Genomic DNA, 18,622 nt, shown 5'->3' on the forward strand with positions numbered 1-18,622 from the left:
AAAAAGCATTTTTATTCACCTTACATGGAACCTAAAATGACCACAAAATTATTATTTCTTAAAATGAGAAATCAAACAAAGTAAAGGAATCTTGTTATATATAGGTAGGCGTGTTGGTCTGCTGTTGAAGCAAAATAAAAATAAAATAGAAAAATTCCTTCCAGTAGCACCTTAGAGACCATCTAAGTTTGTCATCTTATTGATGTTTACTCAGGAGTAAATTTACACGTCAAAACTCCTTGAAAGGGTTTGCACAGAACCAAGAGGAGTGGGTGGCAAAAAGCCTCAAAGACAGGAGGAAAAAAACATTTTAAAAGGAAACCAGAGGGTCTTGGCTGATCTTATGGAAATGCAGTCTTTTAATCATCCTGTGACCAAATAAATCCAATTCAAAACCTGACCTCAGACACTTGCTGTACATGGAAGTTCTACCATTGTCAAACAAAAAAATTCCTTCAGTAGCACCTTAAAGACCAACTAAGTTTTTATTTTGGTATGAGCTTTCGTGTGCATGCACACTTCTTCAGAATTTGCTTTTACTAGAAGAACACAATTTGCTTTTACTAGAACACAATTTGCTTTTACTAGAAGGGGAAGCTCATACTTCTTGGGATTCCTTCGTATTCAAATAATATATTGCCCACTTTTTTGCCCTTTACAAATAAATGGGTTGAGGTGTTTGTACGGTATGTATGTATGTGTATGTACGCACACAACATCGGGGTGGGGTGCCAAACTGGGCCTTTGACCCGGGTGACAGCCTAGTTTCGGCCCTGGCTTGCTTCTTTACTGGCGGTGCCTCCCAAAGTGGCGTCTGGGCTGTTTAAAATGTCAGTTACTGCGAAGCCTGTAGTACGGATGGAGGCTTCCTGGCTCCGGCTGTTGCCTCGACAGCCAAAAGCCGTGGGGATGGAAGGGGCCGGAGCGGCGCCCCCTGGAGCCGCGGGACCTCGCTCCCCGGAGGTGTGCTGGCCTGGCCAGGTCATCCTGCTTCCTCCATCCGAGGCAATCCAGCTCTCCAGGATTCGCCCTGCCTGCCTTGGGCTTGCGGGCCTGCAATAAGTTCCACGGAGTTAAATGCGGGGTTAGTCCTGGTTCGCCGTTCAGCTTTTACGCACCTTGGAGTCCCGTCAGACAAAAAGTCCGGCTCTCCCGTTTTAGACACGCTTCGCCCTTGGCTTGGCTTTCTTACGCACGGAATCCGGACCCCTTCGAGACTCGCATGACCGGGGTCGACCCTGCCTTTCGGCCCTAGACCTTCGGGCTTTTTGTGCCAGACTTTCCGGATGAGGGGCTTCGGGCGGGTTTGGGGCGTCTAACCCCGGAGGGCTCCCGGGCCCTGGCGCGCACACACCCCCCCGGCCCCTTGGCGCCTTCCTCTTCGCGGGCTCTGCTGCAACTCCGCCGGGTGGGCGGTGGGGGGGTCGGAATACACAATAGCCGAAGAGGAGGACGGGGCGGGCGGCAGGCTCCTCCTCCGGCTCGCCCCGCCTCGCCCCCAGACGGGCAGCGGAGCCGAAGTCAGGCGCGCTCTTCCCCGCAGCCGCCATCCCGGGCGCGCCCGGTGCAGCTCCGCTTGCCACACCCGGGAAGGGCAGCAGCAAGACCCCCGCCGCCGCCGCCGCCGCCTCTGCGCCCGCCCATGCCCGGCCTCTCGCCCCCCGACGCCCGCTAGCCGCTGCGCCCTCCATGGCTCGGCCCGTGGCGCTGCTCTGCTGCTGCTCGGCGGCGCTGCTGGCTGCGTGCTGGGGTCCCTCCGGCGCCACCCCCAGCGCCACCCCCGCGGGCGCCCCGCTGCAGGACGAGGCGGACAACCAGGAGAACATCCTCTCGCAGGTACGGCTGCTGCACCCGCAGGACTTCTGCCTGCCTGCCTGCCTGCCTGCCTGCCTGCCTGAGCCGCGCAGCGAGAAGCGGCCCGCCCTCCGCAAAAACGCGTCCTCCCACCCGGAGCAAGAAGGGATTTGCAAGAGGAATTAGGCAACCGCGGCGCTTAAGCGCACCGGTTCAGCCCGGGAACCCCAGTTCCCGTGACCGGGTGCAGCTCCGTGGCAGAACGGTTGGCTCCGCGCGCAGAAGGTGCTCAGCTTGGGCGCCCTCCTGCGCGGAGCCCTGGAGTGCGGCTGCCAGTCAGGGTAGCCCAGGGGCGATTAAGCCGTGGCGGTGCAGACGCTAATGCGCTGCAAATCGCCACGTTCCTGGCTCTGGCTGCGCTGGATGCAGCTGGTGGGTCTGGTGGAGGCCATCTGTTTCCCGCTCCTGAAGGAGACAGGAGTGCATTAGATGGAGCAGGGATCTGGCTCGGTACGAAGAAGCTGCAGGAGCGAGGAGGCGAATGCCTTTCCCTCTTCACCCTTGTAAAGGATCCCGAGGCAGGGAGAGCGGCTTTTAGATGGGCAGCAGCGCCTCTCTGGACACGGGGACTAACAGGGTGCCCGCTACAGGCACGGCCCAGGTGGGTGGCTTCTGGATTTGCGGAGGCAGCCGGCTGGGGGAGGCTTCCCAGTTCCCAGGCGCGGATTTGCTTAGAACTTCAGGAAGGTGATGTTTTCTCTGAAAAACAGGTCTCTTTTGAGGCAAGTTCCTCCTAATGCCTGAGGTTTGCTTCCAAATCAATGTGTGTTGTGTAGTATTGAGAATTGTATAAAGATAAATTTAAAAATGAAATAAATGTGTGCAGTATTCAGGTGCTGGTTCCAAGGGCATGGAAATCATTATTTAGCACCCTGCAAACTTGCTGCAAGTTAGTTTGTCCGCAAACCAGTTCAGATTAGAGCCATTCTTCTTCCAAAGAAGGATGTATGTGGATTTTTTATTTGAGTGCCTGTCCCTTTGAGAAATGGATATGCTTCATATTTTCATATTTTTGAAGGCTGAACTGTGACTCAGTTGAGCTGAAGCTTTTGGGTCTGCAGCTCAATCAAAAACATCTTTACTTTGAACTCCGTGGAATTTGCTTCTATGGGACTTATTCCAAAGAGAGTGTGCTTAAGATGGTGCAGTGATTCATAGCCTTAACATAAACAGGTTGTGTTAAAGAAACTCTCTTCAAAGGTATCTTTCCACTTTATCTGCGCATGTGTGTGCCATGTTGAGCACTGCAATGTTATACCCTATGGGCTGTGAATTTCCTTAATTTTCATCTGTACTAACATCTTGGAACAGAAGCACAGTCTGATGCTACAGTCATCTGCTACAACTTGCTTCCTAGACTGCTTCCACACCCACACTGTTGTTGTCATCAGAATTCAAGTACTTCCCTGCCTTGCCTTTTTTACATTTGATGCAGTTTTTCTCTTACTGTGGAAAATGTGTAAAGTTGAAAATAGCCTACTATACCGTATTTTACAGACCATAACACACACTGGACCATAACACGCAGTTAGTTTTCTAGAGGAGCAACACCAGATTTTTTTTCTTCTTCTGGTTTTCCTCCTCTAAAAGGCTGGGAGGGGGTGCTGGAGGCCGAGTGAAGGAGGCAATGCTACTGGGCTTCTCCTGCCGCTGCCTCCCCCACCCCTGCCGACACCATCAGACTTGGTAGCCGCAGGTTCTCGGCGGCCTCCTTGACAGTGGGCGGGGAGGAGGGAGCTCTCTTCCCCGCCCACTGTCAAGGAAGCTGAGAGGGCGGCGGCCGGCCCGAAAGCTGCCGTTTCTCACCACCACCGCCTGCCTCTCATAGGAGCAAGCGCAGTGCCTCTCCAACTATGAGAGGCAGGCGGTGGTGGTGCAGACACCTCGCTCGCTTTTCGCTGGGAAAGAGGCGCTGTGCCTCGCCCAGCAAAGAGCGAACGAGGGAAGCATGTCCCTTTAACCCCATCGGGGCTGGGCATGTCCCTGCTGCCGCCGCCACTTCCCACTCGCCGACTCCGAAATGGTGGACGCGCCGAAGCTGGAAGAGCACGTCCACCATTTTGGAGCCGGCAAGTGGGAAGCAGCAGCGGCGGCACGGGCATGCCCAGCCCCGATGGGGTTAAAGGGACACGCTTCCCTCCCTCGCTCGCTCGCTCTTTGCTTTGCCCTGCATGGCAGCGCTTCCGCTCCCGGCTAGAGCGCGCCGTGTGGGGGCAGTGAGCAGGGAGGAGCGAGGAGGGACGGGCAGGAGCCATGGCTCTGGCGGCAGAGGCTTCCCTGAGATGCCGACTGCAGTGGCAGCCGAGGGATCCCGCTGCCGGAGCCATGGCATTCGCTTCATAACATGCACAGAGATTCCCCTCACTCTTGATGAGGAAAAAAGTGCGTGTTATGGTCCAAAAAATACAATGCATCTGCTGTCACAGATGGTATAAAAGTTCGTTGGCACTTCTTTCTTTTTCTTTCTTTTTTTTGGGCGGGTGGATTGTTAACAGGTAGTTGTTAACATTGCCGTCATCATCTTCTTTGCTTTAAAATTGTTTTATTGTGCATTTTCATTCAGGTTGTTTTAATGACATGGTGTATTTTTTTAATACTGTTTTTATTTATTTTCAAGGTACAGAAGATAAATTTTGAGAAAATAATTGTTAAAACAGTAAACAACAAATAACCTCTCCTGATAAAATTACAGACTTGCCATGTGTTAAAGTTTCATTTGATTCCTCTAAGAGATCACGCCACATTTCCCCATGAATGCTGGGTGGATTCCTGCCACAGTCTGAACAATTTGTATTCAATAAACATTTGCCATATGTTATAAAAGTAATATGGATTGTGTTTGCCCTTTGCCGCTCTCACCTGGCATGTTAGTTCCTCAGCCAGTGCTATTGACCATACTCTTTTATACCAAGAATCAATGTTCAGCCCACCACTGGTTTTCCAACAGCTGGCTATCTCCATATGGGCAGGAGTAGAGATGTAAAATTTCCGGAAATTTTGAAGCTCGGAAAAAAACGCATATTTTTTTTGAAAAATTGAAAAAAATGCTATATTAGCACTTCTTTTTTCTTTTCCAGGTTGAAAGTCATTCTGTTACTTTAGAAACATAAAATATAACTATGGATAATTTTAATGGGCATAAAATTATCACAACTAGCATATTAAAAATATAGTGTATCCAAACAGGAACTGAAATTTAACTTGTCTTTCATCACTGTTTGCTATGCAACATGCTTACTCCACCTCCCATGTTTTGCCCATGAGACCTTATGTATTTCCTCACACTGATGTGTGTGGTCTGTTAACCACTTTAGCTACAGTACTACTATATCAGGCATCCCCAAACTTTGGCCCTCCAGATGTTTTGGACTACAATTCCCATATTCCCTGACCACTGGCCCTGTTAGCTAGGGATCATGGGAGTTGTAGGCCAAAACATCTGGAGGGCCGCTGTTTGGGGATGCCTGTACTATATGCTTAAATTAGTTTATTTCACTTTTTAAAGACTGTTTTACAGCATTAAATGTTTAAAATATTTCCATTTCTTTTTTTTTCTTTCTTTCTTTTTGTTGCTCTATATCAGGCACCCCCAAACGGCGGCCCTCCAGATGTTTTGGCCTACAACTCCCATGATCCCTAGCTAAGAGGACCAGTGGTCAGGGATGATGGGAATTGTAGTCCAAAACATCTGGAGGGCCGGAGTTTGGGGGTGCCTGCTCTATATTTTCTTCCAGTGCTTTGAGGCCTAGTGAAGAGGAACAGAACCAATGCATACCACACGTGTGCAAAAACAAAACTGAAACCTTTTTCTTTTCTGGTGACAACAGCACCTCCTAAAGGAAGAAATGTATCTTGTTCTTGCATTGGAGAATTCAGTTTGTAACCTAGGACTTGCTTTTCCTCATAGAAATTAGAATAATCTGATACCATACATATTTTTATATGCCTGTTGTCCTTGTCCATGGAGTTTTCTTGGCAGGGATACTGGAGTGGCTTGCCAGTTCCTTCTCCAGGTGAATCACGTTTAGTCAAAACTCTCCACTATGACCTGTCCATCTTGGGTGACCCTGCATGGCATAGCTCATAGCTCCTCTGAGTTATTCAAGCCCCTTCGCCACGACAAGGCAGTGATCCATGAAGGAGTACCACTGGTCCCATCATCTCCTGGCATATAGAAGGGGAAGAAATGGAGGCAGTGAGAGATTTTACTTTCTTGGGTTCCATGATCACTGCAGGTGGTGACAGCAGTCATGAAATTAGAAGGTGCATGCTTCTTGGGAAGAAAGCAATGACAAACCTAGACCTCATCTTAAAAAGCAGAGACATCACCTTGCCAACAAAGGTCCGTACAGTGGAACCTCGGTTTATGAACACCTCGGTTTACAAATTTTTGGTTTACGAACGCCGCGGACCCATCTCGAACGGATTAATTCACTTTCCATTACTTTCAATGGGAAAGTTCGCTTCAATTTATGAAGGCTTCAGTTTATGAACAGACTTCCGGAACCAATTACACCCATGCTTCGGGTTAAGTACGCTTCAGGTTGAGTACTCCGCGGACCCGCCTGGAACGGATTAATCCACTTTCCATTACTTTCAATGGGAAAGTTTCCTTCAGTTTATGAACGCTTCAGTTTAAGTACTCCGCGGACCGTCTGGAACAGATTAATCCACTTTCCATTACTTTCAATGGGAAAGTTCGCTTCAGTTTATGAACGCTTCAGTTTATGAACAGACTTCCGGAACCAATTGTGTTCATAAACTGAGGTACCACTGTATAGTTGAAGCTATGGTTTTCCCAGTAGTGATGTATGGAAGTGAGAGCTGGACCATAAAGAAGGCTGATCGCCGAAGAATGGATGCTTTTGAATTATGGTGCTGGAGGAGACTCTTGAGAGTCCCATGGACTGCAAGAAGATCAAACCTATCCATTCTGAAGGAAATCAGCCCTGAGTGCTCACTGGAAGGACAGATCCTGAAGCTGAGGCTCTAATACTTGGGCCACCTCATGAGAAGAGAAGACTCCCTGGAAAAGACTCTGATGTTGGGAAAGATGGAGGGCACAAGGCGAAGGGGATGACAGAGGACGAGATGGTTGGACAGTGTTCTCGAAGCTACCAACATGAGTTTGACCAAACTGTGGGAGGCAGTGGAAGACAGGCGTGCCTGGTGTGCTCTGGTCCATGGGGTCACGAAGAGTCGGACATGACTAAACAACAACACACATATTTTTTAAAAATGATTTATAAAATATTTGAACCCCTTATCTTATTCATCATGGCTTCAGGGAAAAAACGGTTTTTTCCTAATTTTTCCAGGTTTCCCCCCGGCCTTCACATCTCTAGGCAGAAGTCCATAGAAAGGTTAAGAGGTCATCTTTAGGATACTCATGAGCAGACAGGATCCGAAGTCCAAGCAGTTCTGGTGCAGGGGACATTTCAGCTGTTTTTTTCTATATCAAGCTTATTTCTCTGAAGACAACTATTGGGATTACCGTATTTTTCCGTCTATAAGTTGCCCCCCTGTATAAGACTATTTTGGGTTACTCTGATTTAAGAAAATGGGAGATGTATCCATGTATAAGATGCCCCCCAAAAATTGACATTATTTTTAAATGAATAAAACCTAGTCTTATACATGGAAAAATACGGTAACTTCCTTACATATTCAGGGTAGCCTCAGCAGTGTATAATGCCACCTATGCAGAAGTTTTTTTTGGTTTTTTCCCCTTTTTAAAAAATAATTTTTGAACTATACTTTTTATATACTAATTTTTGATTAGTAAAACATAAAATATCACCACATTACTCCGCCGACTTCCTTCCCTCCCTCCCTTCAGCTGCTTTTCTGTTTCCTCATAGATTGTATACGCTTCCCTTATTTTGGCAGAAATTGATTTCAATGGTCTCCCAGACCACAAAGTGATCCATTTTTCATTTGGTATATGCACATATGTCCATTTTCCATGGCATTTTTGTGAACAATAGATGCCATATTCTAGTATTATTAGAGCTTTATAAATTGAGGAAGCTATGCCCTTAGAGAGTGGAGAGAGGTTAACAAAGATATACTCTACTGCTGTTAGTTTCCTCTTTGCTTGAGTGGAAATGTCTGGGTTTAACAGGAATCTTAACAGCTGGTTGAAGTGGTACCATGACCATTTAAGGTTTGGTATGGCAGCTATGAATTGTTCTTTTTGTGTGTGTGTGGTACAGTTTGCATAGAAATATTTCAATCTATAAAGACCCACCTGTTCCAAACCATTCCAGTCTAAACATTGCCCTGGATGAAAGCGAAGAGGAATAAGGGGAGATATTGGGGGAGCCAGTTTTTAAAACTTTGCTATCCACACATTTACTGTGGTGCGGAGGAAAGAGTTCACAATAGCATGTGTTTTAGTGAGTGTGGAGGGTAGAAAGGGATATGCTCTATATAGGTAAAGGTAAAGGGACCCCTGACCATTAGGTCCAGTCGTGACCGACTCTGGGGTTGCGGCGCTCATCTCGCATTATTGGCTGAGGGAGCCGGTGTACATCTTCCAGGTCATGTGGCCAGCATGACTAAGCCGCTTCTGGCAAACCAGAGCAGCGCACGGAAACGCCGATTACCTTCCCGCTTGGAGTGGTACCTATTTATCTACTTGCACTTTGACGTGCTTTCGAACTGCTAGGTTGGCAGGAGCTGGGACCAAGCAATGGGAGCTCACCCCGTCACAGGGATTCGAACCGCTGACCCTTCTGATCAGCAAGCCCTAGGCTCTGTGGTTTAACCCACAGCGCCACCTGGGTCCTTTGTATGCTCTATATACAGGATCTGAAATTCCAATATCTACCTAGGGTTTACCTTTTTGCCCATGGATCAGTGGCATCAAATACTTTAATTAGAAGGCATTGTAATGAGTTTGGAGATGTGGGATTCTGAGACCACCTTTTTTGACACTTCCATATATAATTCTGGAGCCTATTCATGCTTTTCTTCCCTTTTGTGAAATAAACTTGTTTATTGAGCACTGCCAATTTTTAAATTGTTTGGGTGTAATCATAAGTGGCAGCACTTGGAAGAGAAACTCAATTCCATCATCCAAGTCATTTATAAAGTCCCGGTAGGTTTAACATGGGACTTTCTCCTGAGCAGATATTTCCAGGATTGCGCTGCAAGAGTAGTTGCATGTTTATTCCTATGACTCTGTGAGCCTGTGGCAACAGGGGCACTTTTCAATCAGCGCTGTGTTGGTTTTCACCTGTGGCTAAAGTCAGCTAAAAGTGACAGCTGCTGCCATAGGTTCCAACAGTTGTAAAAATTAGCCATAAATTGGTATGATTGAACAGGAGCTCTTTATGGCTGGACTGGCTGTGCTTTTGGCTCTCTATTAGAAATAGAAACAGTTATTTTTACTTAGATTAAAGTCTGCTTCTAAATTAATTTACTCTGTGGTTGAATGAACTCAGGCCGTCGTGGGGTTTACTATAGTTTCCTTTTTACAAAAAAGAGTGCTTTATTTGCATCAGAGATGTGCCAAATGCAAGCCCAGCCAAAATGAATACATTGCCAGAATAGTATAGCTGGATAACGAAGCAAGCAAATTGGGCCTATTTGATTGGATCAGCTTCCATTGTTAAAGGACCAAGGAAGCTTACATTCTATGAAAAGGAAGAAACTGACCAGCTATAAAGAGGCTAAATTTAGTTACGGATAGTTTTAAAAAAGGAGTGCTTTGAAATGATGGCGGCCTAATTACTAATTTTGAAACACACAAATCATGTTGATAGATGGGGGAATATATAGCATAGCTTTCACATGCAGGAGTCCTCTCTCTGCCCTGCTGCTAGTGAGATAGAGGCAAACTCAGAAAGGGACTGTGATAGTAAAAGAAAGCTCAGACAGTGTAAAATAGACGCAGAAACTGAGGAAGAGCAATTACAGTGTGCCTTTCAGATAACAAACCATTTAACACCACCATTCTGAAATGGTCTACTTTTCTTCATAGGGCTTCCCTGGCTGCTCAGTGAAAGTGGCAAAACCTTTTTTATCCATCACTGCTGACAAACAGTCTGGCCGGTGCTCTGTTTCAGATGTCATACTGAATCATTGTTAAGGAAGCCTGAGTACGGCTGAGCGCAGGGGTGCCATCATGTGATCTCCAAATGTTTTGGACTGCAGCTCCCATCGGCCTCACCCAGCACATCCAAGGGTCAGGGATGACAGCAGTGGTAGTCCAGCAACATCAGGGAAGGGTGGGGGAAACCACATTGATCATCCCCCTCCCTGGTTTAGTGTCATGTCTGACCTGACAAACCATAGTTTACAACCGCTGCTCTGCCTTCGGAGGGCACTCCACTGTGGTGCCGAGGATCTGGAGAATCAAAGCAGACAAGCAGCTCTGACCCCTGGTTGGCCTCTATTATGTTTGGAAGCTCGCATCATTCTTTAGCATGATGTCTAAACTGACCCTGAACCATCTGAATGCAAAGTGTGAATGTGGCAAACACACACCTCATGCCTCATCGGGAGAAGTTTTACCATCTTTGTCAAATCGGGTATACCCAATTTTGATGACTGATTGGATTTAAGGTTGTATATATTCTTTTGTCACTCCCTTTTGTCTTTTTTTTGGGGGGGGACCCAGGTGGCGCTGTGGGTTAAACCACAGAGTCTAGGGCTTGCTGATCAGATGGTCGGCGGTTCGAATTCCTGCGACGGACTGAGCTCCCGTTGCTCGGTCCCAGCTCCTGCCCACCTAGCAGTTCGAAAGCACATCAAAGTGCAAGTAGATAAATAGGGACCGTTCTGGCGGGAAGGTAAACGGCGTTTCTGTGTGCTGCTCTGGTTCGCCAGAAGCAGCTTTGTCATGCTGGCCACATGACCCGGAAGCTGTCTGTGGACAAACGCCGGCTCCCTCGGCCTATAGAGCGAGATGAGCACCGCAACCCCAGAGTCGGACACGACTGGACCTGATGGTCAGGGGCCCCTTTACCTTTACCTTTTGTCTTTTAAATAAATGTATCTTCAGTGGCAGACTTGGGTTTAGTTGAAATACTTTATTGTCACTTGAACAACTTGTATACAGTGAGATTACATGAGCACCCCCCCCCACTCAGCTCTCTTAGTCTTAATTCCCCTCGTTTACGGATGCACACCCACCAAATCCGAAAGTCAGTTGCCCTGTTGTGATCTTTTCATTCAGCAGCCTAATGGATGACTGATTGGCTTCTACCCATGGATAGAAGCTGTTCTTTACCCTGTTGGTGCGACCAATCATGCTTCTATATCTTCTGCCCGAGGGCAGGAGATCAAGAGAGTGCGGAAAGGTTTGCTGCTGAGTAGTGTGTGGAGTAGCCCTTAGATGTGTCTCTCCAAACGGCTCTTCTGAATGAAGTTCTCCACCCTTGGAAAGTCTCAGCACATACTAGCACATTTTTATTCAGGCTATTTTTATTCTGTTCTTCAGTTTTGTGTCTGATCCCTAAAGGGAATTCTCTGGGTTGCATCTGCAGTTGTTGGACATTTGCTTTGGCTGCGTGGGATGCACCTGTTCTGCTCCAAAACGCGGGGGGGGGGGGGAAGAGGAGGTGCTGCTCTTCAGAAGCCGATACACACCTGCTGGACAATCGTCCTGCAAGAGAAGATGGTCTTGCTGAGGGATTGACTCTGACTTTATTTCAAGCAGACCATGACGGTTTTCCTTTCCTTTGGCTGCATTCCTTCTGGAGCATATCCAGTTCCCACTGGGACTATTCTCCTGCACAAGCCAACCTGAAATAAATGAGAGGTGCAAAGAGAACAGTTCTTGCATAACTCCTGCTCACTTCAGTAAGGCTCAAGGAAGAGAATGTCTTGAGGGACTGGGCCTGTTAAATTTAAATGAGCTCACCCTGGAATGCATGGTTTGAGAACTACATACAGCCTTTTAATTTCCCCAAACCCGAGAGAGCGCAAAGTTCATCGGCGAAGTTGACTAGTTTGGGGTTTGGGGTTTTTTGGGTGGTGGAAGAAAATTACTTTCCCAGATAATCAAGGAGCAGAAAATGGTGAGAGTCAGCAATATTTTAAACCAGCGACCTATTTCTTCAAGGTTTCAGGATGTCTGAGCCTCTCCCAAACACTCCGCAAGAACAAACATACAGTAAAGCAAGGAGGGTGGAGGGAGAGAAGGGGAGGGAAATTCTACTTTCAGAACAAACTGACCAGCTTGTTATTTTCCCTCCTTTCCCTTTATTAGTTGTTAGGGGACTATGACAAGGTGAAGGCCGTGTCGGAAGGCAGAGACTGCCAGTGCAAGTGTGTGGTGAAGCCCTTGGGCAGAGGCGCTTGCCAGAGGATTAACGAAGGAGCTTCCAAACCGGAGGATTTTTACACGGTGGAAACGATCACTTCCGGACCGGAATGCAAATGTTCGTGTGTAGCCCCTCCATCTGCTCTGAACCCTTGCGAGGGGGATTTCAGGCTGAAGAAACTGCAAGAAGCAGACGGCAAGGACTTCAAGGTATTTGACACACACACACACACACACACACACACACACACACACACACAGCAACTGTGATTTCTCATTCCCAAGCAATAGGCAGCCCTATTGGTATTCCTTTTTAGGAGATAAATCTGTAGACTCCTGACTTTTTTTTGAAAACGAACATGATACCTAAAAACGTACCAGGTTTGAGGGGCAGGGAAGCAGGCAGACAACCATAAAATGCTAGTGTATAAAACAGCAGCCCCTCAAAGCCAAGCATTCAGCATGTTCTTAAGAAACAGGGGTGAGAAGCCAATGGTGGCCTGGATATAGTTGGACTCCACTTCCCATCAGCAGCGGCTACATGGCCAGCGGTCAGGGATGATTGGGGATGCAGGCTAACAACATTGGAAGGAGCACAGGTTCCTCATCCCTCCCTGAAAGCAACTCCCTCCTCTGAAGACTTCTGGCCAGCAACTTGCCTCTTTGCTCCTAGACTGAGGGAAGGAGGTAGCCGTGTTGGTCTGATGAAGTCGAAATAAATAAATAAATTGCCCAGTAGCACCTTAGAGTCCAACTAAGTTTGTTCCGGGTATAAGCTTTCGTGTGCACGCACACTTCTTCCGATACACTGAAACAGAAGTCACCAGACCCTTATACAGAGTGGGAGGGTGGGGAGGGGTATTACTCAGAAGGGCAGTAGGAGATGGGGGATTGACTCAATGGGAATGGTAAACCTGTTGATGACTGTTATATAAGGGTCTGGTGACTTCTGTTTCAGTGTATCGGAAGATTCCAACTAAACATTAAGAACTTCCAACTAAACATTAAGAGCTGTTCAGCAGTGGAACAGATTCCCACAAGAGGTGGTGGACTCTCCTTCCTTGGAGGATTTTAAGCAGAGGTTGGATGGCCATCTATCATGGATGCTTTACTTGAAATTCCTTTATTGTAGGGGGCTGGACTAGATGACCCTTGGGTCCCTTCCAACTTTATGATTCTATGATCCACACACTTGTAATTGGGTAACAGTTACGGGTAACATAAATGTGACAGATTTCAAAGTGTGGAACGCTTTGAATACTCAGAAAGCACTTTATAAATTATGAGTAGTGTCAATGAGTCTTGCTTAGTTTTGTGTGAATGTCCATTTTGCTTTATGAACATTTCTGCTTTGCCAGCTGTGAAAAGTTTCAGCAAAACACAACTAATGATATTCATGCTTTCCCTATAGCAACGCATAGGGAATGCTACACATTTTATACTTATTCTTTGTGGAAAGTGATACTGCTGAGCGACGTTGTGTACGTGGCAGTACGTGGTAGCTGTGGCAGATCTGCGATGAGCTGCAGGGGGCAAAGGAAGAGAAGAATGTTCCTGAAAAATCAGACTCATTCTCCGTATGCACTTCCCTTCCCAGCTGGAAATAAAACTTTTTAAAAAACAACAACAACCCAGAACACAATTCTGGCTTTGGTTTTGCCAATTTGTGGCATTCCAAAGCTCTTTCTTTCAAATTAGTCTCCATTTTGTGTGCATATCCCAACAGTTATAATTCTGCATAGGGCTACATGCTAAAGATGGGCCTGGTCTTGCAAGCTCAGACCAACAGTCCTCTTTGCAATGGGGGCCAACCAGATGTCTATGGAAAACTTGCAAGGGCAGCATGATGGCAGCGACAAGCCCATGGGGATTTTGTGTGTGTGTGTGTGTGTGTGTGTGTGTGTTACTGTACACATCTGGTGCTTGGAGACATAGAGACAGCCTCTGGCCACAAGGGTTCCACTTAGTTTCCTGCTTTCCTTCCCGCAGTCTGCCTTTCATTCCCTCGGGGCCAGCATGCGCTGTCCTCCGAGTGGCTTCCCACACTCATTTGGGGTTGTGCTTCTGTGGAAAAAGGCACATACCAGGAAGCCGCCAGCTTCATGTGCTTGTTCTGGTAATTGTCGACTTTCCTTATTTTCTGCTTTACAAGGCTTTTTTTTTTTTTTTTGGCAGTCCAAAATGTAACTGGAGACAGTTGTTTTAGGTTTGTTCTCGCAACCCTGAAAGACATGAAACGTGAGCCTCCAGCTCTCTCCTGCCTGGGCAAGTTCAAATGAACTGTCTGATGGAATGGACTGTCTGACCAGCAACACCTCCTTTGTTCTCTGAGCAGCAAGGTGGCAGCAAGACTTTGCACATGAATGGATGACCTCAGCCTAATGAGGAATATTGCAAATGTTTGAAAGCTGCTACAATTTGGACCAAGCTTTGCTTGGCAGCATCCCAATTCAGGCAGCTGGCGGGAAGTCTTTGTGACATGAAATACTCAAGGATGAGCTTGCTTTTACACTTTGTGTCTTGGTGGCACATAAAAGTTTGTTTGCTAGAGCAGACCCAGGCTCATCAGACCCAGCATTCTGTTTGCAGCAGGGGCCACCCAGACGCCTCTGGAAGTTCAGAAGCAGGATGCAGAGCAGGGATGATGGCCTTCCCCTCTTCTTGGCCCTCAGCACCTGCTTTTCATGGTTTATGGCACTGCCTTTGAGCACAAAGGCCCAATTCAGCTCCCATTCCAAATAGCCATGATTCCTCTCCACGAATGTCTTCAGTCCTTTTTAAAAAAGGGCCAGCAATCTTCTGGAAGGGAAGTTAACTAACAAATTCTAGCTGGCTGAGTGTCAGATCATATGTTTTGGGAGCAGAGGGTCTCAAGTTCAGTCTCTGAAATTATCCAGTTAAAGCTATCTCTGGCCACAGTTTTGGAAAATAGCTGTCCCTGAGTTTTTGGAACGGCTACTGCCAGCTTGAGTAGAGCATTCTGGGACAGATGGACCAGTGCCTTGACTCCATAAGGCAGCTTCACGTGTTCAGATTCATGTTAACGTGTTGGCAGTTGTGAGACAGGCGGTTGTATTGTGCCTGAGAGCACCAGCCTCTGCTACAGTGCTGTGTCTCAAGCCTGCCTCCATTGCTCATGGCCCCCTTCTGTGAAGTTTCTAGGGAATTGCTGCCAGATTCCTTGTCATCCAGGAACTGTCACGTTCCATATGGCTAAGTTCCCTGAAGAGGGTTATGCAAACATGCTTGGCTCTAGAACTCAAGCTGGGAATGCTCAGAACTAGGGCATCCAGAACCTTCTTGTGCCAAGCATAATTTGAAGCAATTCATCATCTCGGATTTGCTTAACAACTTCTTCTTTTTTGGATTGGGCTTAGATTAAAAGATACTGTCAGGAGATTGTTGCGGCTACTCCCGAGTAAAGACGTTCCAGAGCCACGCATTGCCTTGGGGGCGCATGTGCGCATGCGTGTGCTTCATTTTAGCAACTGTGCCTCACATACCGCCAAGGCGCCGCTCCCCCCCGACAATGCAACACTGTGCCTTCTGCTTCTCGCCCGCCGCAAGTAGGACCAGCAACGGCAACGCTGGACTCACGCTCCGCCGGGCAGGGCCAGGCGCAGAGGGCCGTCAGAGGGGTCGGCCTGACAGGTGGGGACGTTGCCAGCTGTGGTCTGCCTCCGCCTCCTTGGCTGAAGCGGCTGCCGCAGGCACAGCGCAGCGCCCCCTGGCGCCCCGGCACCCTGGCGCCTTGCGCCACCCAGCCTTGCCTTAGGGCCGGCCCTGGTTGAGCCTTCCTTCCTCTACTGGCCGTCTGAGTCAGTGCAGGGGCTCAGTAGCATCTTGTAGCCCTCCCTCCATACCACTCCCTCCTGACGCTATTGGTGGGCGAAGTGCTGGTCAGGATGTCTGGGGGAGGCTCCCTGTAAGGAGTCCCCCTGACAGATACCAATTAGTTTCATTTTTTGAAAAACAACAGCTGCTATTGCAGGGTCAGTTCCAATTTAATATTTTCCATCAGAACAGTGAATTTCCTATAGTAGCACAGATGTGGAAGAGGAGTACCGATGGTTGCAATCTGGATACTGATAGAGAGAAAGTGAGAAAATTCAAAGAACACTTAACTGTAGCATCAATTTACGGGTGAAACTACCCATGGCCTTGTCTGGAATAAAATATTGCAGAAGATAGGAACAGACTATGAGGACAGCAGAAAACAGAAGCCAGGCAGCTGTAAATGGAGTAAATTCTCCTGAACAAAATTCAGTATCAAAATGTGTTCCGTGTGTTTAAAAAGGGTTCCATCAAGAGTGCACACTTTCTGCTGTACTGATTTAGCATAATTATAGATCACAGTTGGTAAAGTAGTAGCCTTGGACATTAAAATTAATGCAAAGGAAATAGATTGGACCTAGAAACAAACAAGTATAAAACTAAGATATTGGGGAATAATGAAAAACAAAATACCCTGGTGTAAATGAATGATATTAAATAAATGAGGGCAGATTGAGCAAGTGCTGTAAGAATTTAAATTCCTGGGAAGCATTATTTCTCTATGACCACTCATCAACACGGGCCTCTGGACAGTTTGAAAAAGCTATGAATTGATTAAGTACAGAAACACAATCAAACAACATCAGCCACATAAAAGGGTAGATCAGAAACGTAAAGTAGAAAGGGTGCCGTGTATATCTTTTAATTTTAAAAATTACAGAATTATTTATGTAATTACAATTTGTATTTCGTTCAGCAAAATATAAGTGGAGACTACGGCTCTGCTGTTGTTGCCGCCAAATGCATTTGAAGAATGACTCTTAGGTGTACGCTTCAAAGACCAAAATGCAGGGTTGCAGGGCAGAACATTTCCTTTCTTTTGATTTGCTAAGCATTTGATACAGCCAATCATGTGACAGAGAAACCCAAATTCTGGGTTTGATCATGTAGTGAACTTGTGGTCTTTCCCACTCTCAGAATAAGCTATCAGGCTCCTGAAAGGGCTCCTGACTTTGGCTGTTTTTCATTTAATTTAGAATGTAAGCTTCTTATTACCCGAACCTTGTCTTTTTTGCTTATGATGGCAAGTACATTGATGACAGTATATATAGGCATGATGATTATGAAAAAACCTTTTTGCATATATTCTCAGGATACCACTATGTATGGCCATTAATATTTTCATTTCAGAACCAATAAACTTTGGTCCTTTCCCAACCAGGACCCTATAGTGCAACACACACACACCACACACACACACACACACACCAAATAATGCTGTTGAGGACTATGAAATAAATGTGATATTCTTTCTCTTGTGTCTTTCAGTGTACAAAACAATCTTCATAACAGGCCTATAGGGGAGGTTTGGCTGAGAGATAGTTAACTTGCCTATTGAGCTTCACAGCTGAGTTGTTCAAAGGGTTCATCCAAATAGCACATAAATTGTGTTACTTTCAGGCAAGCAAGTATGAGGGGAGACAGTGACATAACTGTTCCATGATTATGTGTTTTCAGCTGGCAGCTGTCATCGATCTACTAGAAGGTGCTTTCTATGGCTTAGACTTGCTCAAGCTGCACTCTGTCACAACGAAGCTGGTTGGCCGAGTGGAGAAACTGGAAGAGGTAAGATGGCCGCCCTAGACAACATCATGACAGCCCCAAGAGAGGAACAAGCCTTCTGGTAGAAGCTGCTAAGTTGCAGATCAGTGTTCTACAATACTGAGTCCCACAGCAATTTTGGGAACATTCTGTTGTGAAATGAGATTTTGTAGGCACCCAGCATTTCCATCCCTTTACTCTAAGCCTCTTGCTCGACATGCAGAAATAATACAAGCCCATAAATTTTGCCTGTCTAACTTATCCTTGTAATGCTTTAGTCGGGAGAAATGGTGGCAATATGCCACTTACCTACAACCTGTTGCATAACGATGTGCCCTCTGTCTGCAGAAAAGGTGCCATTATTCCACTTTACCGAATCTTGGGGACTGCAGTTTGTTAAGAGTGCCGAGAGTTGTTAGGCGGTCCCTGTTCCCTGCACAGAGCTATGATTTTATTTTTTTTCTGGGAAGAGGGATTGATAGTTAAATGGTTCTGAAATTGTAGCTCTGTGAGGGGAATAGGGGGTTTCCAAAAACTTTCAGCACCCTTAACTAAAGCTGCCAGGATTCTTTGGGAGAATTCATGACAGTTAATGTTGTATAATAGTGTTTTAAATGTATGGTACAGTTGTGGCCCAAGTTGCATCTGGATTAGACTATAGCAATGCCCTCTTATATGGGGATGCCCATGAAAAGTGTGCAGAAACTTCAGTAACCAGAGAAATAACCTGAGCTGCTTGTTAGGATCATGTGGCTTGTAGTATGTTTGCTGGTGTAGAGTTCTGACTATGACCTTTAAAGTTGAGACCCAGATACTCAGAGCTTCACTTGCTGCTGTATGTATCTGCTGGATGGTTCAGATCTCTTCTGTGTCTTCTGATGTGCTCTTTTGGCCCCCAAA

The 18,622-nt window shown here is 46.7% G+C and overlaps 2 protein-coding genes across 3 annotated transcripts in view; one reads left to right on the forward strand and one right to left on the reverse strand.

Annotated features, from left to right (window-relative positions):
* The first annotated feature begins 1,464 nt into the window (after positions 1-1,464).
* OLFML2B (olfactomedin like 2B) overlaps positions 1,465-18,622 on the forward strand; it is a 29,669-nt gene continuing 12,511 nt past the window's right edge. The window contains exons 1-3 of one of the 2 annotated variants that reach the window (XM_060276588.1): positions 1,465-1,836; positions 12,074-12,337; positions 17,639-17,746. In XM_060276588.1, coding sequence (XP_060132571.1) covers positions 1,690-1,836; positions 12,074-12,337; positions 17,639-17,746 — 519 coding nt within the window. In that variant the 5' untranslated portion in view covers positions 1,465-1,689. The remainder of the gene's footprint in view (positions 1,837-12,073; positions 12,338-17,638; positions 17,747-18,622) is intronic. The other variant, XM_035123008.2, reaches the window with a different exon arrangement.
* Positions 10,794-18,622, reverse strand: part of ATF6 (activating transcription factor 6) — a 127,946-nt gene continuing 120,117 nt past the window's right edge. Inside the window, exon 17 of the transcript XR_009557854.1 lies at positions 10,794-10,834. The gene's annotated coding sequence lies outside the window, so the exon portion shown is untranslated. The remainder of the gene's footprint in view (positions 10,835-18,622) is intronic.

Source organism: Zootoca vivipara, chromosome 7 (assembly GCF_963506605.1).
Source record: "Zootoca vivipara chromosome 7, rZooViv1.1, whole genome shotgun sequence".
In the NCBI taxonomy this organism is placed as follows: domain Eukaryota; kingdom Metazoa; phylum Chordata; class Lepidosauria; order Squamata; family Lacertidae; genus Zootoca; species Zootoca vivipara.